Genomic DNA, 22,892 nt, shown 5'->3' with positions numbered 1-22,892 from the left:
CCATCAGCCCAGAGCCCGACGCGGGGCTCGAACTCACGGACCGCGAGATCATGACCTGGCTGAAGTCGGACGCTTAACCGACTGCGCCACCCAGGAGCCCCAAAAATGAAATTTTAAAGGACAAGTAGAAACTAAAAAAGGAATAAAACCATCTCCATTCAAGTAATATAATTTTAGCTGTATCATTTCCCAAAGTATCTGCAATACTACTACTAGAACTAACACATGAATTTAGGAAAGTCACAAAATACAAGGTTGATATATAAAAATCTACTATTTCTATGGCAAAGAACTGAAAATTGACATTTAAAAAAATTTACATTAAACCAAAATCCAACAAAACCAAGAAAAAAAATCAAAATCCCCAAATAGAAATATTTAGGTACAAATCTAACAAAATATAGACAAACTTCAAAAACAAACAAACAAAAAAAATCGGGGCACCTGGGTGGCTCAGTCAGTTGAGTGACTTCTGCTCAGGTAATGATATTGCGGTCTGCGAGTTTGAGCCCCGCATCTGGCTCTGGGCGGACAGCTCAGAGCCTGGTGCCTGCTTCAGATTCTGTGTCTCCCTACCTCTCTGCCCCTCCCCCATTTGCACTCTGTCTCTGTCTCTGAAAACTGAATAAACGTTAAAAAAAAATTTAAAAACCAAAAAAAAAAAAAAAAAAAAAAAGAAATCATTCTTTAATGAATTTAAAGACTCAATATTGTTGAAATATCAACTCTCTTCCAAATTCAACTACGTATCAGTGCCCACTCAACCAAATTTCCAGCAGAATTTTCGCAGAAATAGAAAAGCTGGTTCTAAAATTTATATAGTAAGGCAAGAGAACTAAAACAGTCAAATAATTTTGAAAAGATAAAGTTGGAAGATATAATACTACTTTGAGACTTACTATAAAAGCTATCGTAATCTAGAGAATCTGATATTGGCAAAAGGACATTGATCAAAGGAATGAAAGAGTCCAGAAACACATTTATGTTCAAAGGCATTTTTGACACAAGTACCAAGGCAATTCAATAAAGAAAGGATAGTCTTTTCAACAAATGGTACCAGAACATCCATATGCAAGAAAATTAATTTCACTCATACCTCATGCCATATACAAAAATTCTCAAAACAGACTGCAGACCTATATGCCAAACTTAAAACTATAAAAACTCTCCAAATAAACAGAAAATCTCTGTAACTTTGGGTTGGACCAAGATTTCTTAAATATGATACCACAAACATGACAATAAAAAATAGTGATAAATTTGACTTCAAGAGAAGGACTTCTGCTCTTTAAAATACTATTAACAGATTAAGAAGAGAAGCTATGGACTGGGAGAAAATATTTGCAATAATCCAGGTAACATACTGAGCATAGTATCTAACTCATAGAGAGCACTTATAAATTGTTAGCTATTTTTAAACAATATTGACAATAAAAAAAAATGATAATGTGCTTCAGGGTTTTTAACAGTTCATTAACTCACAATTGTACATAGCTGCCTAAAAAGCAACTTTCATTTTTTTCAATATTCATTTGTTTCATTTACCTGCCTGCTAAAGTACTATTATAAGTATAAAGAACTTTCAAAAATCAATAAAACAGACATTTTTGTTCATGGGAAAAATAATAAAAACCAAAGAAGATATACAAATAGTAAATAAGTACATGGAAATATGCTCAAAATGATTAGTCATTAGGAAAATGCAAATTAAAACCACAGTAAGATACCACTGCACATCTACTTGAAAAGCTTCTGAAAAACACAATACCAGGCAGATGCAAAGATGCAAAATAACTGAAGCTTTCATTAATTGCTGATGGGAATACAAAATCATACAGACACTTTGGAAAACAGCTTGGCAGTTTCTTAAGTTAAATATATACTCACCATACAACTCCGCAATCTTAACCCAAGGTACTAACCCAAGAGAAATGAAAACATATGCACATGAAAATCTATGCACAAATGTTTATATTTATAGTAGCTTTATTCACAATTGCCAGAAACTGGAAAGTGAAACAAATAACCTTCAACTGGTAAACGGATAAACAAACATGCATGCATACAATGGAATACTACTCAGCAATAAGCAGGGACAAATTAGTGATAACAAGGACAGCATGAATGAATTTGAAATGACTTATGGTAAGGGAAAAAAGCCAGACTCAGAAAACCATATATGATTCCATTTATGTGACAGTCTTGAAAAGGCAAAACTACAGAGACATAAAAAAGATCAGTGGTTAAAAAATCAGTGGTTGCCAGGAGCTAGCAGGGGGGTAGGGATTGATTATAAAAGTTAAAAAAAAAAAAAGGAATTTTGGGGGTGATTGTAATAGCTAGCTGCACAACTGTATGGATTTGTCAAGCTCACAGAAGTTTACAACAAAAAGGGCTGAATTTTAGAGCATGAAAATTATACCTCAAAAAAGCTGTATTAGATTGAATTATGTCTCCCCTAGAAATTCATGCCAATTCAAAACTTGTGAATAGAACTTCATCTGGAAATAGGGTTTTTACAAATGTAATCAAATTGAGGTCATAATGGAATAGGGCCGAGCCTAAAATCCAATATGACCAGTATCTTTATAAATAAGAAGAGAGAAATTTGGACACACAAACACACAGGTCATATGAAGGTCATGTGAAAATAGAGGCAGAGACGGGAGTGATGCATCTACAAGGCAAAGAATGCCTAGGATTGCCAGGACCACCAGAAGCTAAAGAGGCAGGGAAGATTCCTCTCCTAGAGCCTTCAGAGAGCACATGGCCCTGACAACACCTTGATTTGAGATTTCAAGCCTCCAGAACTGTGGAAGAATAAATTTCTGTTGTTATATGCCACCCAGTTTGTATTTTATATTGTGGCAGCCTCAGAAAATTAATTCAAAAAAAAAAAAAAAACACTAAAAGCAAACAAAAGGAGAGAGGAACACCAGATAAATCTCAATAATCACAAGAAAAGTAAAATTGATATATTAATATGACTATAACACAAGCGGCAAGGTAAAATTAAAGATAAAAAGCACTAATGAGGATAAACAAAGCTTTAGTGATCAAAGAAACACTCCACCAAGATGATGTGCCAATCATAAACATTTATATACCTAATAATAATAGAGCATTAAAAGAAGAAATGGAAAAATCTATAATTATAGGAGGAAATTAATACTACTCTCAGAAACTCATAGAGCAAAGAGAAAAATTTAGTAAGGATAAATATAAATAACAATAAAAAGGTCAATATAATAGACATACTGCTACCTAAAATATAGACAATATATGCTTTCAAACAAACATAGAAAAATCACAAAAATCAAGCATATTCTAAGCCAGGAAATTATAAACCATGGTCCACAGGACAAATCCAGCCAGATGTCTATTTTTATCATAGTCCATGAGCTAAGAATGGCTTTTACATTTTTAAATGATTGCATTTTAAATGATTTTATAAATATCTACATAAGAACTACGATTTTGCTTCTTGCCCAGAAAAGCTAAAATATTTACTATGTAGCCTTCTAAGGAAAAGTTTTCCACCCCTGCTTTAAGACACAAAGCAAATATCAACACATTCCAAAGAATTTATATCACATAGATATTCTTTATTATTAATCTAGATTAGAAATCAATAAAGGATGAAAGCCCATCCTCAAACAAATATTTTTGAAAATTGAAATAATATTATTCTAAATAAAACAAATTTATAGTATAGCCCAAGACAATTCAAGAGTTACTAATGTTTAAGCTATTGGTATGCCTCAAAAAAAAAACACTTTCCAATTTTTTTTGACAGCCTAGCAGTCTAGACTTAGCCAATCAAAGAGGGAAAAACCTATTATTTCCATCAAAGCACAGGAGCTTAAAGATCATGAATAAACTCTCCAACTGAATCAATTAATAAATCATCTCCTCTCCAAATAACTCTGACACTAACCAATAGTAAGTAAACTTCAACTCAAATGAAAAGTGTCCCAAACCAAAATTAGAAAAGCTTCTTTAAGCATTACAGGAAGAAGAAAAACATAAAATGGACAGAAAAGCTTTTCTCTTAAAAAAAAAAAAAACTGAAAAACAATCGCGCATGCAATGTTCATATTTCATATCACATATATTAAGAAGCTAACATTTACTGAATAATGCTGGCACTGTTCTAAGGATTTTGCATAAACCTATTTAATAAATGCATAGATGCAGAAATACATAAAAACTACAACACCCTGCTGCACAAAAAATAAGCAATTCATAGTTAACTGATTATCCCAACTATGGTGGGCTGCTTTACTGAATGAAGTGTCTCAACAGTCTCTATGATTTCTAATTAGGATTTCTGAACTCTAAATACAATTATCCTTACTTAACTCTTATGCCAGTAGCATTTTATTAAAGATTCAAAAAGAGACAGAGACTTTCCTTTATCCTAAGAGCACTAGGAGACTACTGTCATCAAGCCATCTTCCACTTTTCTCTTTTGACCTAGCATCAAGGTAAACTCTTGTTCACATATGAACTTATTGGAAAACCCTGTAACAAACTCCATCTTACCCAGGTGGTTCTTCCATGAGTTTGCAAAAACTGGGATCTTCCTATGAGTTCCAGAGCAGCTGCAATGGACACAGACACTTGAAATGACTAACAAAAAAGTTTGGCAGCATTGACCAATCTCTGCTGACAAACATCATCAGTGATGTCAACAAAGCTGCCTTGTGTTTCAGATATGCTACAACACAATCACAAGAGGCATCCTAGGAAAGGGAGTAGAGGAAGAGGAGACGTGGATTTTTTTCATTTTCTTTTTAAAAAGTCATTAAAAAAAAAAAGCATATGAACAATCGCATCACCTCACATAGACTCTATAACGTACACTGAAAATAATTTTTGAGTAATGCTGTAATTCACCTATTGGGTTTAACATCTAATGATTCAAGCTATATTTGAGAGGATTTCTGAAATACAAACTTATAAAGCCTGATATTAAATAAGTGCTTCAGAGAGGTGATCCTAACAAATGGTTGAGATAAATATAGTTTTTAAATAGAAAAATCTAGTATTCAAATTGACTAGAACATTGTTATATAAGGACAGATTCTGTAATATATTAAGCAACTGTCATTTACAAATTTTTTCTGTTTAAATTTTTTTATTGAACCTAATTGTATATATCTGAGTCAGGATATCCTTTTTTATAGGTTTCTTCTGTCACTTGAAAATATTAGTTGTAAATTTCTTCTAAAATTTTAATTAAAAAATATTTAATTCTTCAAACCATCTGTTTACTATAGTATAAACTAAATAATTGCCTCTATACTACTGAGTTTTTCCTCAGTCATTTACTTTAAAATCCTTCTGTGTCCAATTGTTTAGTAGATACTTCAGCACATATGTCTGGGTTTTCTATTCTTTTCCACTGCTTTATGTTTCTATTTGTGTCAGTATTATATCTTGCTCTAAAGAGTTTCCTCCCACCCTTTCTTTGTCTTTCTTATTCTTTGGTGTTAATAATTTTGGAGTCATTTTGATGAATACCACAAATAAAGGTGTTTTGATTTTGGGTGAAATGTATTACATCTATAAACAGTACTGGGAAGAACTACAGGTTCCAATCATACATTCAGTTTGCATCTTTGCCCTTTGTAACACATCATTTTTATAATTATTTAATGCTTATATGTTCTCCTAGACTATAAAGTAGTTGGCTTGGTTACTACATTAACATCCCTGGAGTAAATTAATTTTTATAACATTTAGACTTCCTATAGAACATAAGTATTTTCTTCAGATCTTTTATATAAAAATTTTCAGGTTTCTTTATAAAACATCACAAACATCATTCAGCACATTTACTGATGATTTAATGCTTTATTAATGCAGTGATCATTTCATTATTTCCAATTTAAATCTATGATTTATTATCTTGGAATTCTGAGCATAGCACTGTTTATATACTAGAAAAGGTTTATTTTGGGGGGAACCACGGCCCACAATAAGAAATACATTTATATCACAACCAAGTATATATATTTATGAATATGTGTGCATATATGTGTATGTGTATGTGTGTGCATATATCTAAATAAGCATGGATGAATAGATGATGGATATTCAGATACAGATAACATATCAAAAATGTTCCACAAATCAGTATTTGTCTTTTTTACATGTAATGCCCCGATAGTTCCTATACTATTCTACTTTATTAGGAAAAACTTCTAGTTAAAATGGTCAAAATTTATTTCAAATCCCACTAGCCAGTTGTAATGTATAGTTTTAAGAAAAATGCACTACATACAAGAATTGTGTCTTCTTTCTTTTTATCTTCATTATTATCACAATCTTAGTACTCAACAAGTATTTAATAAAATATACTGAATGATGAAATAAGACTAATTTAATGAGTATTAAAGTAAATGGAATTAGCTTTTTGAGCAGCCACATAAAATTTTGAGCAATGCAAGCAATTAAAAACCCCTGACCTTCATATTTTTATTGTTGTTATTGCCATTATTGTAATACCTCACATTTATTAATTGCTTTCTAGGCGTCAGACATTATGCTTAGCACTTGATCTGAATTTCCTCATACATTCTTTATAACAGTCCTCAGATAGGAGCTATTATAATCTCTGCATCTTTTATGGGGAACTTACCCAAGACCCTGGAAGAAGTGGTCTAAATTCAAATTCTAATTTTTTAAATTACATTCATTCTTATTAACTTTCATCATTAATATATAGAAATTCAGCATCATCCCAATTTCCCACAACTAAAAACAACTCAAATATCAACAGGTAAATGAATAAAAATATATACACACATACATACACACAATAACATGCTATTCATCAATAAAAAGTAAAGAACCATTGATACTCTCAAAATAGATGAATATCAAAACCATTACGCCGAGTGAAAGAATCCAGAAACTAAAAGGGTATACACTGGATGATCTCATTTAGATGAAATTCTAGAAAAGGCAAAACTCAGTAACAGAAAGAGTAATGGTTGTCTGGAACAGGTTCAAGAGACAACTGATGGCAAAGGGACATGAGGGGATTTTAGCAATTGTAGAAATGTTCTTTATCTTGATTGTGGTAGTGGTGGTTATACAACTGTACACATATTCATCAAAATGCAAACAAAATATGTAAAATGGGTGCATTTTATTTGAATGTAAATTCTACCTTAATAAAGTTGATACTTTTTCTTTTTCTCATTTGCTTCTTCTTCCTCTTCATTATCCTTTCCCTTCCTAAACAAGCCATTAAGTGAGACAGAACAACATAAGTCTCTACCCAAAAAACGCCAAAGTAGAGAACATGTCCCTGCAGGGAAGCAGCTTACTAGGCATGTCAGAGCCCACAACAGTGAAAAAGATATCCATGGAGGGAGTAGGGAAACAATGTGACAGCAGAGTCAAACCTGAGTAGAACATGAAGGGCACATGCACAACAGGCAGCCTGGTGTGGGCTATCAGAGTCTAAGCAGATTGAGGTGGGTATCCACACATGGATGGCCTGGAGAGGGCTACCAGAGCTCAAGCAGCATAAAGAGAGCATCTATACAAGAAAATAACTAGTGCCAGATGAAAGAATCAATTATGGCAAGGATGGTATCCATGTGTAGGCATTAACTGACATGTAGTATCAAGCCCAAGCACAGTAAGGAGGCATCGTACAGAGAGGGAGACTGGTGTGGGGTGTCAGAGCCCAGGGGACTGGCTGACAAGAAGTCAGAGCCCAAGTTGGGTGAGGAAGATGTACACAGAGGATGAAAAGAAGCTATGCATGGGGAACCTCACTAAGATGCAGAACCTTAATGGCGTGAGGAGAGCAACTACACAGGGCAGGTAGTAACAGCAGTGGCAGGAAACAGGTTGCACTGAAGAGGACTGATGAAATGAATAAATATATTAAGGAAAACAGAAACCAATTTTCTCACTGTTGGAGGAGAGAATTATAAATACAGAAAAGGAGAAACGCTGTATTTAGAGTGGAATTAAAATTATAAGCATAAACCCACAGTTTTCAATATACAGAGATATAGAAATACAATCACTAGTATGCATACAAAATCCCACAAATACACGCATGCACACTTACATGCCTTGGGAGGGCTTAAGGGCACTGACAACCCAATCGCAATAAGCACATCTAGCCCCCAGATCTTGGCTTCTAAATACCATTCTCCACTAGAAGTTAACAGGAATAAGGAAAACACTAAATAATAAGGATGGGACATCTTGCATTGCCACAAATCCCTTCAAATAGTATTTTTAAAATACCAATTTGGCCATGTCACTCATCTGGCTTACTAGTGCCTAAAGAGTAACACTCAAGCTCCTTTTGTGGCACAAAGGGCCTTTACAATCTGCCCTAAGCCTATCACTGCTGCCTCTTCTCTAACATCCTACATTTTCACTATAGCCCATTATGACCTGATGTTTGAATAAGACATGTACTTTTTCAATAACCTTTTAATTTTTCCCAAAATAGTAAATACATATTATAGAAAATGAGAAATCAGAATATGTAGATTAAGGGAGCCTGGGTGCCTCAGTTGGTTAAGCATCCAACTGACTCTTGGTTTCAGCTCAGGTCATGATCTCACATTTCAAGAGTGCAAGTCCTGCAACAGACTTTGCATTGGCAGTGTGGAGCCTGCTTGGGATTCTCTCTCTCCCTCTCTTTCTGCCCCTCCCCCATTCATGCTGTCTCTGTCTCAAAATAAATTTAAAAAACTTAAAAAAAAAAAAGGAAATCTACATTTTCTTTAATGTAGATTAAAGAAAAAAAGACATCACATTCTCACCATCCAGTGAGAATCCACTATTAACACCTTAGTGCATTTCCTTCTGGAGATACACATGTATAGATATATGTAAAGATATATGATTATAATGTAAATAGTATTCTATAACCAGCAAACAATATCTATCTTTCCATTTTGGCAAATTTTTATCTAATATAGAAGTCATATTCAAATTTCCCCCCAACTGGCCAAATATATCCTCTATAGTTGATCTGTCAACCAATATCCAGGTCAGAATTTCACATTACATCTAGTTGTCCCTTAAATTTCTTTTAATGTAGCACTTTCACCTCCCTTCATCAACTTTTTAGGACACTAACAAGCTAAAGGGATATTACAATTTTTTCTACAGAACTTCCAACCATATGAATTTGTCCTTCCTCTCTTATTCTTCTATCATCTGTTTATTCTGTAAAAAGAAATCTGTGAGCAGTAACTTGAGGAATTAAGATTAAATGTTTTGGGCTAGAATATATTATGCACAATTATGTGTATCACATGAGCAGATACACATTATCTAGCTAACTCAACTCATTACTAATGAGAAAACTATCTCTGGATTAGGGTGAGGACAGTTTGGTCTCCCCAATGAACAAGTATGGTTTTCTCTTGCCACTATAAGTAATTATGGTGCTACTTTGGCACTATGTGAACGGACTATTCACCTCACAGTTATAACAATAATTAATAATCCTGGCATAAGGCAGAAATTTCTTCAGAAAATTTCTTTAGAGGGGCGCCTGAGTGGCTCAGTCAATTAAGCATCCGACTTCGGCTTAGGTCATGATCCCACGGCTAATGGGTTCGAGCCTCACGTCAGGCTCTGTGCTGATAGCTCAGAGCCTGCAGCCTGCTTTGGATTCTGTGTCTCCCTCTCTCTGCCCCTCTGCTGCTCATGCGCTCTCTCTCATTCTCTCTCTCCTTCAAAAATAAACATTAAAAAAATTTTAAAGAAAAATTCATTAGAAATTTCTTTGTTGTTTGTACAATAACGTTTCCCTAATTTTATCACACTTTCTACATTTATTTGATGGTACTCTTCAGCAAAATTCAATCATATTTCGTTAAGGATTTAGTTATTGAAATATAGATGTCGCTTTAGTTACTGAAATATAGTCCCACCGTAAATGCAGCATAAATGCTTAATTTTTCTTGTTAATAAACATTTTTAAAGTAAGAAGTTGTATTAATAGTTACTTCAAAGTGTACCAAGTGAGCACTGGTTTCTCTGGCTTTCTCTTTATTGAGTATCTTAGGTACTCATGGGTTTTCCTACAGTCATTATGACAAATGAGCTCATACTCTCAAGAACCTATACCTTTGTTCATGTTGAATCCACTGATTTCCTCCACAAATTCTTCACCTGATAAACTCAACTCACAGTTTCACATCTTCTCTATGATGGCAGAGAGTGAATTTCTTCATCTCCATTCCCAGAGCAATTGTTCTATTTCACATACTACATAAGGATACTTCTAATGTAATATTTGGTTGCATATCTTTTCCCTTCCCTGACTTGTCTTTCACAAGTAAGAATAGTATCTTTCACAAGTGTTATTTACAGTTTGATTCACAGATTTGTTTTGGCACAGACTATTTTCTGTCTGCAACACAATAAAATAAAAAGCTTGCACCAGACTATAAATCAACTGGTCATTAAACACAGTTTGGTTTTGGCTCAGTCTTTTTTTTTGATAGCAAATATTTCTGAAAGGATGAAATGTGTTGATTTCTATTATGGAAAGAGCTACTTTAACTCTCCAAGGATTAGTAACAAACACTTTTACAAGCTACTTTGAATAGCACTGTCCAATCATCAATTTACCCTCACTGCCAGGAACAAAAAACGGAATATGAAAACAACTGTTTGCAGAAAAAGACAGTGTGCAGGAGTGAGGACCATGGGCATGTCAAAATACCCCTTCTAACATGAAGAGTAAGTCACTGCATCTGGATCTTCCTACAACCAAAAAGATGTACAGCACCTAGTGGGCACCTTTGAGTTTTGGAGGCAACATATTTCTCATCTGGGTGTGTTATTCTGGCCCATTTACCAAGTGACCCAAATAGCTGCTAGATTTGAGTAGAGTCCAGAAGGTTCTGCAATAAGTCCAGGCTGTTGTGCAAGCTGTTCTGCCCCTTGGGTGATATGATCCAACAGATTCCATGGGGTGGAAGTGTCAGTGACAAACAGGGATACTGTCTGGAGGCCTTTGTAGACCCTTGTACATGCAGGCCCTTACGATTTTGGAGCAAAGCCTTGCCATCCTCTGCAGATAACTACTGTTCTTTTGAGATACAGCTTTTGGTCTGCTACTGGGTCTTAGTAGTGACTGAATGCTTAATCTTGGGCCACCGAGTTACCATGCTACCTGAGCTGCCCATCATGAATAGGATATTATCTAACACAGAAAGTCATAAAGTTGGGGGTACCCAGAAACATTCTATCATCAAATAGAAGTGGTAATAGTTGTGATCGGGCCTGAAGAGGCCAAAGATAAAAGTAAGGTACATGAAGAAGTGGCTCAAATGCCATGGTCCCCCTACCTTCCTGCTATACTGCCTTCTCTCTCTGAAACTATACTATGGTCTCATGGGGAGTTCCCAAAATTAGTTGAAAGAGGAAGAGAAGATGCAGGTTTGGTTTCCAGATGGTTTCATATAATATGCAGACAACACCTGCCAGTGGACAGCTGCAGCACTACGGTTCCTTTCTGGTACATCCTGGAAGGGTAGCAGAGGAAAGAAATCCTCCCAGTGGCAGAACTTCAAGTAATGCATGTGGCTATTCACTTTGCTTAGAAGAAAAAATGTCCAGACATATGATTATATACCAATTCATGGACCAATGGTCAGGGACTTAGAAGAAACATGATTGAAAAACTGGTGAAAAAGAAATTTGGGGAAGAGGTGTATGGATAGACCCTCTGTGAATGGGCAAAAAATATGAAGATATTTGTATCATGTGAATGCTCACCAAAAGGTGATCTCAGCAGAAGAGGATTTAAAAATTTAAGTGGATAGTCTGATCCATTCCACAGATACCAGTCAGCGTCTTTCCCTAGCTACCTCTGTCATCCAAAATGGCTCATGAACAAAATGGCAATGGTGGCAGGGATACAAATTATGCACAGACTCAGCAACATGGCCACATTGGCTATGGTCATTTTTTAGTGCCTAACTTGCCAGCAGCAGAGATCAACAGAGTCCCTGATATGTCACCACTCCCTGGATGATCAGCCAGCTACCAATGCTGGTTGATTATACTAGACCACTTTCATCACGGAAAAGATGATGTTTTGTCCTTACTGTAATAGACGCTTACTCTGTATATGGATTTGCTTCTCTGCTCACAATGCTTCTACCAAAACTACCTTCCATGGACTTACAGAATGCCTCCCCAATGTAAGCTGGTCTCATCCAATCTCCTGAAGGCCTGAATAGAGGAAAAGGTGGAGTAAGGGAAAATTCACTCTCTTTTAGTCTGACTGTCTTCAAACCAGGGACATTGGTATTTTGCTGCCTTTGAACCCAGACTCATGCTGAAACTTACACTGTTGGCTCTCCTAGCTCCCAGGCCTTCAGACTCAGACTCAGACTTTAGACTCAGACTAGAACTCAGATTCAGACTAGAACAAGCTTGCCAACTGCTGATCTTGGGATTTCTCAACTTCCATAACGACATGAGCCAATACCTTATAATAAACATTTTTGTTCTCTCTCTCTCTCTCAGTTCTTTTCCTTTGTATAACTAAGACCAATTTTAAAGGCAATTCCTTCAAAATGGTAATAGACACTAAGGGAATCTAGACAATACAAATGTTGTTTGTCATTTGTCCTTATCAAGTAGGGCCTCTTAATCAGGTCCTGAAAACTAAGAAAATAAAGACAGCAATGAAGGGCCACTAGATTAAGGAATCACCAGGAACTAAGGCAGGTAAGGCATTTATAAAACTGTCTGATTAAAATCAATCTAACACACATTTACTGAGTACTAGGTAATAGAAGTTTTACATATTTATATGTAAAGTCCCCTGGAGCTCTATAAAATTCTATTGTTTAAGAAGTAGGCTATAGAAATGATTTTTATGCTATTTATATTTTCATTAATCATTTCTCTTTAGTTTCCTTTTGTGAATTTAATTTAATCTTATAAGGGAAATAGTTTAAACTGCTGAAAACAATCAAGGAAAATATTTCTTTCTGAATTTAAGGAACATTGCCTTGGGGTAAGCCATCTGGAGGAGAGAACACCAAAGTAAGAGAACCAAAGAGATGATGCAACTACCTCTTTCTTTGTGGACATTCTTCTTCATGAGCTAGTACTCAGTCAAATCTTGCAGGGCTCGGTCAAAATATGAGAACTCCGGTGACTCCTCCCTATAATAATCAATCTCATATGAGTAGCCCCAAGTAGATACCGGTTACTAGTGCTTTTAAATTTAAGTTCTTATGTTTGCAAATGAGTGCAAAACTCCACCTCTCTAACAGCAATTCCACCAATATGTATGTACATCAATATGTACAACAAAAAAGAACCAATTTGCCCTGCAAAACCCCAATGAGGGCCAAATGCTAGATACAGAAAAAGAATATGACCCATCAGGGTTAAAGATGCTAGAAATTAATTGTAAGTCTGTATAAGGCAAGAACAGACTCCCAGTCTTCTAGCTCTATTCCAAGCAAAACCAAAACAAAACAAAAATTAGTGGTTTCTTCTCAGGAGAAAATACAACAACCTAAGAAGGAAAAATCCTCCACTTAGTAGATATTGCAGGTCCTCCGATATCTATGCAGTCCTGGAAAATCAAGCCAGCCAGCTGACCAGCCTAGCTAATGTACAAAGAGTCCTGAATCAACTTTTTAGTTCCTCACTCCTAAATATTAATGAACAATAAATAATCATCAGATATTTGAAGAAATATTCCAATAGAAAGAGAAACCAAAGTAAACATAAACAAAATGACTCTTTGGAAAGAGAGATAATGCAAGGAACCTGAGAAACCTTAACAAAACCTAATAAAAACACTATTTAATATACTGACAAAACAAAAATTGAATGATATGAATAAGGAATGGTATATTATAAAGAGTTCTTGAAAACTAAGAATACAATTGCCAAGATAAATAATTCAACAGAAAAGGAGAGCTGGGAAATGATGTTGAGGAAATATACCAGAAAAGATAATCAAATCCAAAGGAAAATACGAAATAAAAAGATAAAAGATTGAGAATCAATTCAGAATTTCTAGTTTGTAATTACCAAGAATTCCAGAAAGATAGAGACAATGAGGCAAAAATAAAATCATGGAAATAGCTTAAGAAAATTTCACACTACATGAATCTCCAAAGACTCTACCCAGACATTAAGTGGGAAACATACAAACAACTACAACAAAACTCAAATCCCAGGACATCACTGTGAAACTGCAGAATGCCTGAAATAAAAGATTAGAGTGCCAGGGTAAAAAAAAAAAAAAAAAAGATTGCAAATCTCTCAGAGAAATAAAAACAGGAAACATAAAATGTAAAGGGGATCAGAATGTAGACTTTTCCCAGTGGCTAACCTGAATCCTAGAAAAGCAATGCATTCAGATTTCTAAGGAAAAACTCACTTCCACCCCAGGCAAATCATTAATATGCTATAGTAGAGTAGATGAAAGAAATTTTCAGTAATGTACTAACTAAAAAAAATTTACCATCCATTTACCCCCTCTTAGAAAGTAAATGAAAGATATACTCTAGCAAAATGAGGGAGTAAACTTATTAAAAAAAATTTTTTTTAAATAAGATATACAGGAAATAGTGGACCCAATCCCAGAATATGACAAAAGGAAGTCCCTGCATGATAGCTCTAGAGAAATCTTCAGACGGTAATCTGTTCAGATTAGAAAAGGTTGATGCCTGGGTGGCTCAGTCAGTTAAGTGTCTGACTCTTGATTTCAGTTTAAGTCATGATCCCACAGTTCATGAATTTGAGCCACACATCAGGCTCTGCACTGACAGTGCAGACCTTGCCTGGGATCCTCTCTCTCTCCCTTTCTCCAACTCGCGCATGCTGTCTCTCTCAAAATAAATAAACAAACAACAACAACAACAACAACAACAAAAAGGCTGACTGAGGTGGAGTGAAGGACAGAAATTCTGCATTTTCAGTGAGCCTGGATACTATGTGAATTTTTCAAACTATGTGTATGTATCACACTGAACTTCTTTAAAGTGAGTAGTAGTATTACATGGGGAAGAAATTAAGAGGCAGTTATATGAAATTTTAGACTCATTCAGCTTTTAACTTCTATTAGCATTTTGTGAAATTTCAAAGATGCACTAAAAAGATTCTGCAATTTTTCTTCTCATAATTTTGTCTTCAATGCATAAATAAAAAGGTAAAGTTAATTTGATCAGTGTTCATTTAAAAATTTCCAAGGTCGTAACGACAGAAAAGAACCATTAAGAGAGTCACAGTTTTTCTTTTAAGTGTCTTATCAATCACGTATTCTCTCCTGAAGTATGTTACTTCTGTCATTATTAGACATGGCCTGGTCTGATTAGCTGATAGCTTCATATTTCAGGCCAATAAACCCAGAAACAAAAGAGGGTACACAGTATAGCTAGTACAATAACTGATTCAAAGTAGATATCTAACATATTTTGGCTATTCCCCACCCCTTCTACCTCCTCTTTCCTTTGACCCTGAAGCTCCTGATTGGAAAATCTCCCCGGAGTAGTAAACAGAGAAACACTATAAACCAGAGTCTATCTTCTAGTTAGAGTTAAAAACGTAAGCTCTATCTATGTCTGGAGAGTTCAATCATGGAATCTCTGCCTTGAGACAAGTCCAAGGATCTCAGATCTGAAAAAGATTCTCTACTTTCTTGTTCCTAGTTGTAGCATGGAAAAGCTTCTTTCAAAGGGTAGTCCAAAATCCACAAGAATAGAGAAGAGCAGTCTGGAGAATCCATAATCAAATATTTATAAAACAATTTACATGACTTTAACTGGGTATTTACACTAATCATCATTATTAACACAGGAGCCATATTTCACTTCAACTAACTTTTACTGAGCATATATCATGAGCCTGGTTTTGATAAACACCAGGAATTCTAAGAAATGGTCCCTGCTCATAGTAAGTTACAACATATAACGCTGAGGAAAGTAATCCAGAAAATAAATTCAGGAGAGAAGCGAGACAATTCTTCCTCAACCATAATTTTAAGCAAAAATTGGCTAGCCTACAAAAACAAACAAATAAACAAAGCTTTAAAATTAACCAAAAGACATTCATGATTTAAAATTAATATTGTTAGGGGCAGCTGGGTGGCTCAGTAGGTTGAGTGTCCAACTTCGGCTTAGGTCATGATCTCACGGGTTTGTGAGTCTGAGCTCTGCATCCCGCTCTGTGCTGACAGCTCAGAGCCTGGAGCCTGCTCCAGATTCTCTGTGTCTCTTTCTCTGCCCCTCCCCTGCTCATGCTCGGTACCTCTCTCAAATATAAACTTTAAAAAAATAAAGTAAAATAAAATCAGTATTTTATTCCTTAGTTTTCTGCTATGCATCTGACCTTGTCTGTAAATTCAAGCAAAAAAAAAAAAAAAAAAGTACTATTGAACAAGAAGCCAGGTTCTACCATCAGCTCATCCTGTGTCTTTGGACAAGTCACATCACTGTTGAGTCTAGATTTTCTAGAATAAAGAAATGCAAGGACTGAGGAAGATTAAACTTGAAGGTTTCAAACAAAAGTTAAATTACGTGACTATGTAAGTAAAAACTGCTGTTGATTTCCTAGTTAGCTGAAATTATAATAACAGCTACTGATGACTAAATGCCTGAATACCATACATCAGGTATTAGATCTCTAAATTTACAACTACTATTTCTAATTGTGTCAACAACCTTATAAAATAAAAATGAGGAACTAGGAGAAAAACTGGCTTACCAAATATCACACAGCTCATAAATGTTGGGGACCATACTGAGAACATCACACAAAATCCCATGTTTTTTTTCTCCCACAGAAGTTTGTTATGTACTATTTATAAGCATTATTTCTACAGAAATCTAAATAGACATTAGAAACCCAATTAACTTTAAAAAGTCAATTCATTTTGCAATTCACAATATCAGAGCTAAAAATGTTCATACGAACTCACCTGATGCAGCAGACGCTTCAGTTTAAGTAACTGAGTTTTTACAGCAGTGCAATCTTGGACCATGTGCCGGAGCGTCATCTCATCCAGTATCACTGTATTTTCGGGTACATCTACAAATATCTTCTGAGCCTGGAAAAAGGGGGTCCCTCCATAGCTTTCAAAATGACCCAAAGGAGATTCTCTATAGGGAGAGCCTCTGGAAGGGCAGGGGAAGAAGTTGGAGGGAAAAGATATACAATATAATTTCAGAAAAAAACAAGGTAATGAAATTATTCCAGTGATTATTACATATCAGTTATCATTATCACAAAGCCTTTGACTTTTGCTTACCTCGGACACTGAATTTGTTTCCACCAAAAGTTCCAATCAGTTCTAGTTCTCATTAATACAATTATCTTCTGCACTCCCTCCCCTTTTTATGTATTTTACACATTGGTTGAATAAACCTTATTTCTTAGTAAATGGAAGAGAAAGAAAAAACTCTAGGGAAAGGCCTTGCCCCCCCCCCCCAAATTACACTTATTTTCTTTGCCTGAATGGATTGTTTGCTTTTTAGCTCTTGATTTTAACTGGTCTCTTGAATGTCACATCTTTTTTTAGCCCCATAACTACGCTATCTATCTTCATTCCCAGTTTGGTCACACACGCCTGGATTCCTATTTCTTGTAAGTCCCAGCAAACAGTTAAGATAGACAAACTGTTACTACTTTGTTTTTACATTATTGGTAAGTCTTCTTTTCTAATAAAGATTAAACTTGATTTTATAAAAGTCTTATATACACCACATATTTCCCAATCTTAAAATATATTTTAAAAAGTCTACTCTAAGAAAATTTAAACTTCCCTTTAGTTTCATACAATATACGTGCTTGAAAAAGCACACCAAAAAAACCAAAAACCAAAAAACAAAAAGCCACAAAAACTGGGGCTGATGTGTTTCATAGATTGTGAAGAACACAATGCTTTGATCAGAAGTCATTAGCTAAAGCAATTTTAAATTACTACACTCATGTAATACATGATTCCAGCTGGTTCTTAAGACATGAACTTGTTACATATGTGAGACCTCAATATATTACATAACACAATGAACGAGTACTCGCTCCAATATAATGGCCATATTAACATAGCAGAATTCAAGCTAAACTCATGACCCATTAAATTTGCCAAAGTCACAACACATTAAATTTTAACCACACAGAAGAAGTAGAAACAGTAAATTTTTTTTAATGTTTATTAATTTTTGAGAGAGAGAGAGAGAGAGTGAACAGGGGAAGAGCAGAGAGAAAGGGAGACAGAATCAGAAGCAGGCTCCAGGCTCCGAGCTGTCAGCACAGAGCCCAACGCGGGGCTCAAACTAACAAGCTGCAAGATCATGACCTGAGCTGAAGTTGGACACTCAACCAACTGAGCCACCCAGACGCCCTGAAACACTAGATTTTCTAATTTATGACAAATATTCCCCAATTTCTAAACTCTTAAATATTCAACATGGGCTTGGTTTTCACAAAATTATTTTTCTCTGAAACTATTTTTTCGTATTTTATTTCAGGCCTGATTTTTGTTTTAACCCAAGAAAAAAAATTTTAAGAACTTAAAAATTTTTGATCTATAGTTAAGACTCTAATATGTTTACATATACTTCTGCCTTATACTTGTTGGTTCAAAATACAGTTTAATGATTAAATTTCAACTACTGATGAATTAATATGATTTCACCATCCATTACTGAATAGATGGACAATGTATACATGGAATGATGAAAAATATATAATAATAAAAAGTTAGCAAAGTAGTAAAACAAAAACATAGACTCATCTAGCATATGAAGAGTAGAGATAAGAGCTATGTTTTCAGAGAAAAAAGCTGACATACTTTGGAAGGTTTTCTTGGGCAAGAAAGAACCTGGGATGAACTATAAAGTATGAGGTTTAAGTATGACTGAAATGAAAGAGAAGGCTTTCTGGAACAAGAAAATAAAAAACAACAGCACAAAACGCAAGGCATGTTTTTCAGGGACAAGGAGACCCAAATATGGCTTATGAGGCCACAGATAGCCTAAATCCAATTTATTCTTCAACTTCATCCCTCAACACATCTTAACCCATAGCCAATTACCTGAGATTGCCAAAGCACACTATAATCTCCCTCATCTCCAAACCTATGTCAACCTCTCCATACTCGTGGCTAGGCTATTTACCCTGCCCTCCACTGCCCACTTGATCTGAAGAAAGATAACTCCTCTTCATCTTAAATTAGTTGGCATTTCCTCAGGGAAAGCTTCCTTAATGCCTTCCTAAAGCGGGGCTTGGTACTTCCACAGGTGGCCTTAGAGAGTCCTCTAGTGTGCCCCACTATGATACTTAACACAGTATATTGTGTTCATGTGCAATCTGTGCCAAATCATGAACTCCATGAAGACAAAGATTGTGTATTCTTTTCCTCTATATCAAAAACAGTTAGCTTTTAATTTATTTTTGTTGTTGTTGCTGCTTTCACTTTATGATTAAGGAACATGGATTTTTTTTTAATTTTTTTTTCAATGTTTTTATTTATTTTTGGGACAGAGAGAGACAGAGCATGAACGGGGGAGGGGCAGAGAGAGGGAGACACAGAATCGGAAACAGGCTCCAGGCTCTGAGCCATCAGCCCAGAGCCCGACGCAGGGCTTGAACTCACGGACCGCGAGATCGTGACCTGGCTGAAGTCGGACGCTTAACCGACTGCGCCACCCAGGCGCCCCAAGGAACATGGATTTTAACTACTAGATTGTTTCTTTTCAAGCTTCCATCTCTGAGATTCTAAAGTTCTTTGGTTGTGACATTAAAACAAAGCACTACTTTAAAATTGTAATCTGGAAGCAGTCACATTAAAAAGTACCAGTTAATAATCAAATTAAACTTTACTTCCTATTTTACCAAATGAATATAATAAAAATTAGAGAGGGAAGATACTGAGAATAAGGCTTATTTTAGGTTGACTAAATATGAACCACATGGAAGGAACTAATGAATTAAAAGCATTTCAAAGGAAGAGTCACAACAAGTCTTTACCACTAACAATACAGGGTAAAAGATAATGGTATCCAGAAAACCACAATGGTATAAAAGAACTGCCTCTTGCCTAGGATTAAGGTTTAAATCCTGGCTGATAGTAACTAGCTACTGAAAATACTTAATATCTTTGGGCCACAGTTTCTTTAATTCTCAATGTTTGCCAGTGCACACCAAATGAAGTTCATATACCTTAGCTTGCATTTCAAATACCTCCACCATGAGATCCCAAATGAAACATATCTTCTCCTAGTACTAAAATGCTACTTCCTCCAAAAGCCCTTCCTGATGCCCTCAACTAGATAAAACTAGCACTTTAGGATCCTTAATTTATTGAGCATAAATTAAAGAAATCTATATAGCTATCGCCTCTAATTACATTGCAAGCCCTTTGAAAATAGGGCCATATCTTATTCATTTTTATATTACCTGCCTAGATTACCTGAGTTCAAATCTCATCTCTGTCACTTATTAGCTAGTAACAGGACAAGTTACTTTATCTATCCTTCATTTTCTTGATCTATAAGGATAATAAGAGTACTTACTTCATTAGGTTGCTGTAAGCCTCATACGAAGTAATAGATGTTAAAGTGCTTAGAACAGTTCCTGATATACAGTAAATGTTAAATAAAAACTAATTGCTATTATATTATTTATTATAAATAATTTCCAACTTGTTTATGTTGAGAAAATTTTCTAACATAAATGTCAAAAGAATACTAGAATGCCATATAACCTTTCACTTATATTCCTCAAATGGTAAATTTTAACACAATTTGTTTAAACTTACGTATTTGGTACTAGACTATCTGACAAACCATTGGAAATAATATAACACCTTACTGCAGTTTGCTGGGAAAAAAAATGAAGATAACTGAGATGCAAAAGAAGACAAAGATGGAACAGAAAACAAATACATAACAAGGGTTATTTCAGAAAATAGAAGGACACAATTAAAGACAGGAAAGGAAAAAAAATGACTGAGAGATAATGAAGATTCTGAGATTTCACATTCTGAGAAGACAATGAAGTTCACATATGGGAATCTGAACCTTTGAAACTTTTGAAAATGAGAGGTAAAATCACTTTCCAAGAGTGCAAGCACAAACCCAGGGATGAAGACGTAAAAAAGGTAAAGAAAAATAAACATGAGATAATAGAAGAATTACTGAAAACACCACCTCATATTAAATTGACAGGCATAAATCTGTATTTGTATACAGATTTTAACAACTGTGGATTTCTGGTAGAGAAATTAGATGGTGGAAGCAACAGAAGACTGCATGCTGTTTTGGGGAATACACTGTAAGGCTGGCAGTGTGTTAGCAAAGCCAGAATCTATGTAGCTGACCACAGGCCAGGTAGTTGACTGAATATGAAGAACTGAACCAATATGGGTATTGGGGGAGGGCAAAAATGAGTTCAGTAGTTACAGAAGCACAAGAAAGAAATGTCCACCATCACCAGTATTATTTAACACTGTTCTATAAATATAGCAAATAAAATCATCTCCCCCAAAATAAGATCAGGATAAATACAAAAATTAATCTTTAAGAAATAAGCTTTTTTTAACCCATTTAAATTGAATCCATACAATAGTACCTGATAGTCAATCCAAACACCTAATAATCACATCACTGCATAATTATTATTGCCGTTTTAAAGGAATCTCCCTAAACTATGTGGCAGTACCTATATATTTATGTTCTTCTCCACTTCTACCCAAGCTTTTTGATTACTAATATGTGTGATTCTGTACTAAAGTCTGTGATTCACGCATTAGACTAGCCAGTAGAAATGCATGTGTAAGAGGCAAGGAGAGACAGAATTTTTCTTCTTAGTTTATTTTCTAATTTCAGTTGCACTTTGACTTCACAAAACCTTTAATGTTTCTTTTTTTCATCATTAAGAAAAAGTTAAATATATGTATTTTTATGTTCACGGTTATTATAGTTTTTTAATGGTAGATTCAACACAGTCTCAATCAAAATCCCACCAAATTATTTTGTGAATATCAACAAAGTGATTCTAAAGTTTATATGAACAGGAAAAAGAGCCAGAATAACCAATACTTCAGAGGAAGAAAGTCAGAATACTGACAGTGATTTCCAGACTTACCACATAAAGCGACAGTAATCAAGACTGCGGTACTGATTAAAGAATAAACAGATCAGTGGAACAAAACAGAGAATCCAAAAATAATCCACAAATACAGTCAACTGATCTTTGACAAAGAAGCAAAGGTATTTCAAAGAAGACAGAATAACAGAAATACCATACAATCTAGTAATTCCACTACTGAATATTTACCCAATGAGAACAAAACCACTAATTCAAAAAGATATTTGTACCCTTATGTTTATTCCAGCATTATTTATAATAGCCAAGATATGGAAGCAACCCGAGTGTCCACTGATAGACAAATAGGTAAAAAAGATGTGGTATGTGTGTATATATACACACATGTACACGAATATTGAATATTACTCAGTCGTTAAAAAAAAAAAAAAGATCTTGCCATCTGCAATAACATCAATGGACCTAGAAGGTATTATCCTAGGTGAAATAAATCAGAGAGAAAAGATAAATACCATGATTTCACTTATATGTGGAATTAAAAAAAATTTCTTTAATGTTTATTTATTTTTGAGAGAGAGAGTGAGACAGAGCATGAGTGAGGGAGGGCCAGAGAGAGGGAGACACAGAATCAGAAGCAGACTCCAGGCTCTGAGCTGGCAGCACAGAGCCCGACACGGGGCTCGAACCACAAACCGTGAGAACATGACCTGAGCCACAGTAGGACACCCAACTGACTGAGCCACCCAGGCGCCCGATAGGTGGAATTTAAAAAAGAAATGAACAAATAAAGAAACAAACAA

The 22,892-nt window shown here is 35.1% G+C and overlaps 1 protein-coding gene across 8 annotated transcripts in view; it reads right to left on the bottom strand.

Moving 5' to 3' along the window:
• The window catches only part of CCSER2 (coiled-coil serine rich protein 2), a 196,388-nt gene that overhangs the window by 58,870 nt on the left and 114,626 nt on the right, over positions 1-22,892 (bottom strand). For all 8 annotated transcript variants that reach the window (XM_047825698.1, XM_047825694.1, XM_047825696.1 and 5 more), the window contains one exon: positions 16,961-17,156. In XM_047825698.1, coding sequence (XP_047681654.1) covers positions 16,961-17,156 — 196 coding nt within the window. The remainder of the gene's footprint in view (positions 1-16,960; positions 17,157-22,892) is intronic.

Source organism: Prionailurus viverrinus, chromosome D2 (assembly GCF_022837055.1).
Source record: "Prionailurus viverrinus isolate Anna chromosome D2, UM_Priviv_1.0, whole genome shotgun sequence".
NCBI lineage: Eukaryota > Metazoa > Chordata > Mammalia > Carnivora > Felidae > Prionailurus > Prionailurus viverrinus.
Note: the sequence above shows the minus strand (reverse complement) of the source record. Positions and strands in the feature narration are given on the sequence as shown.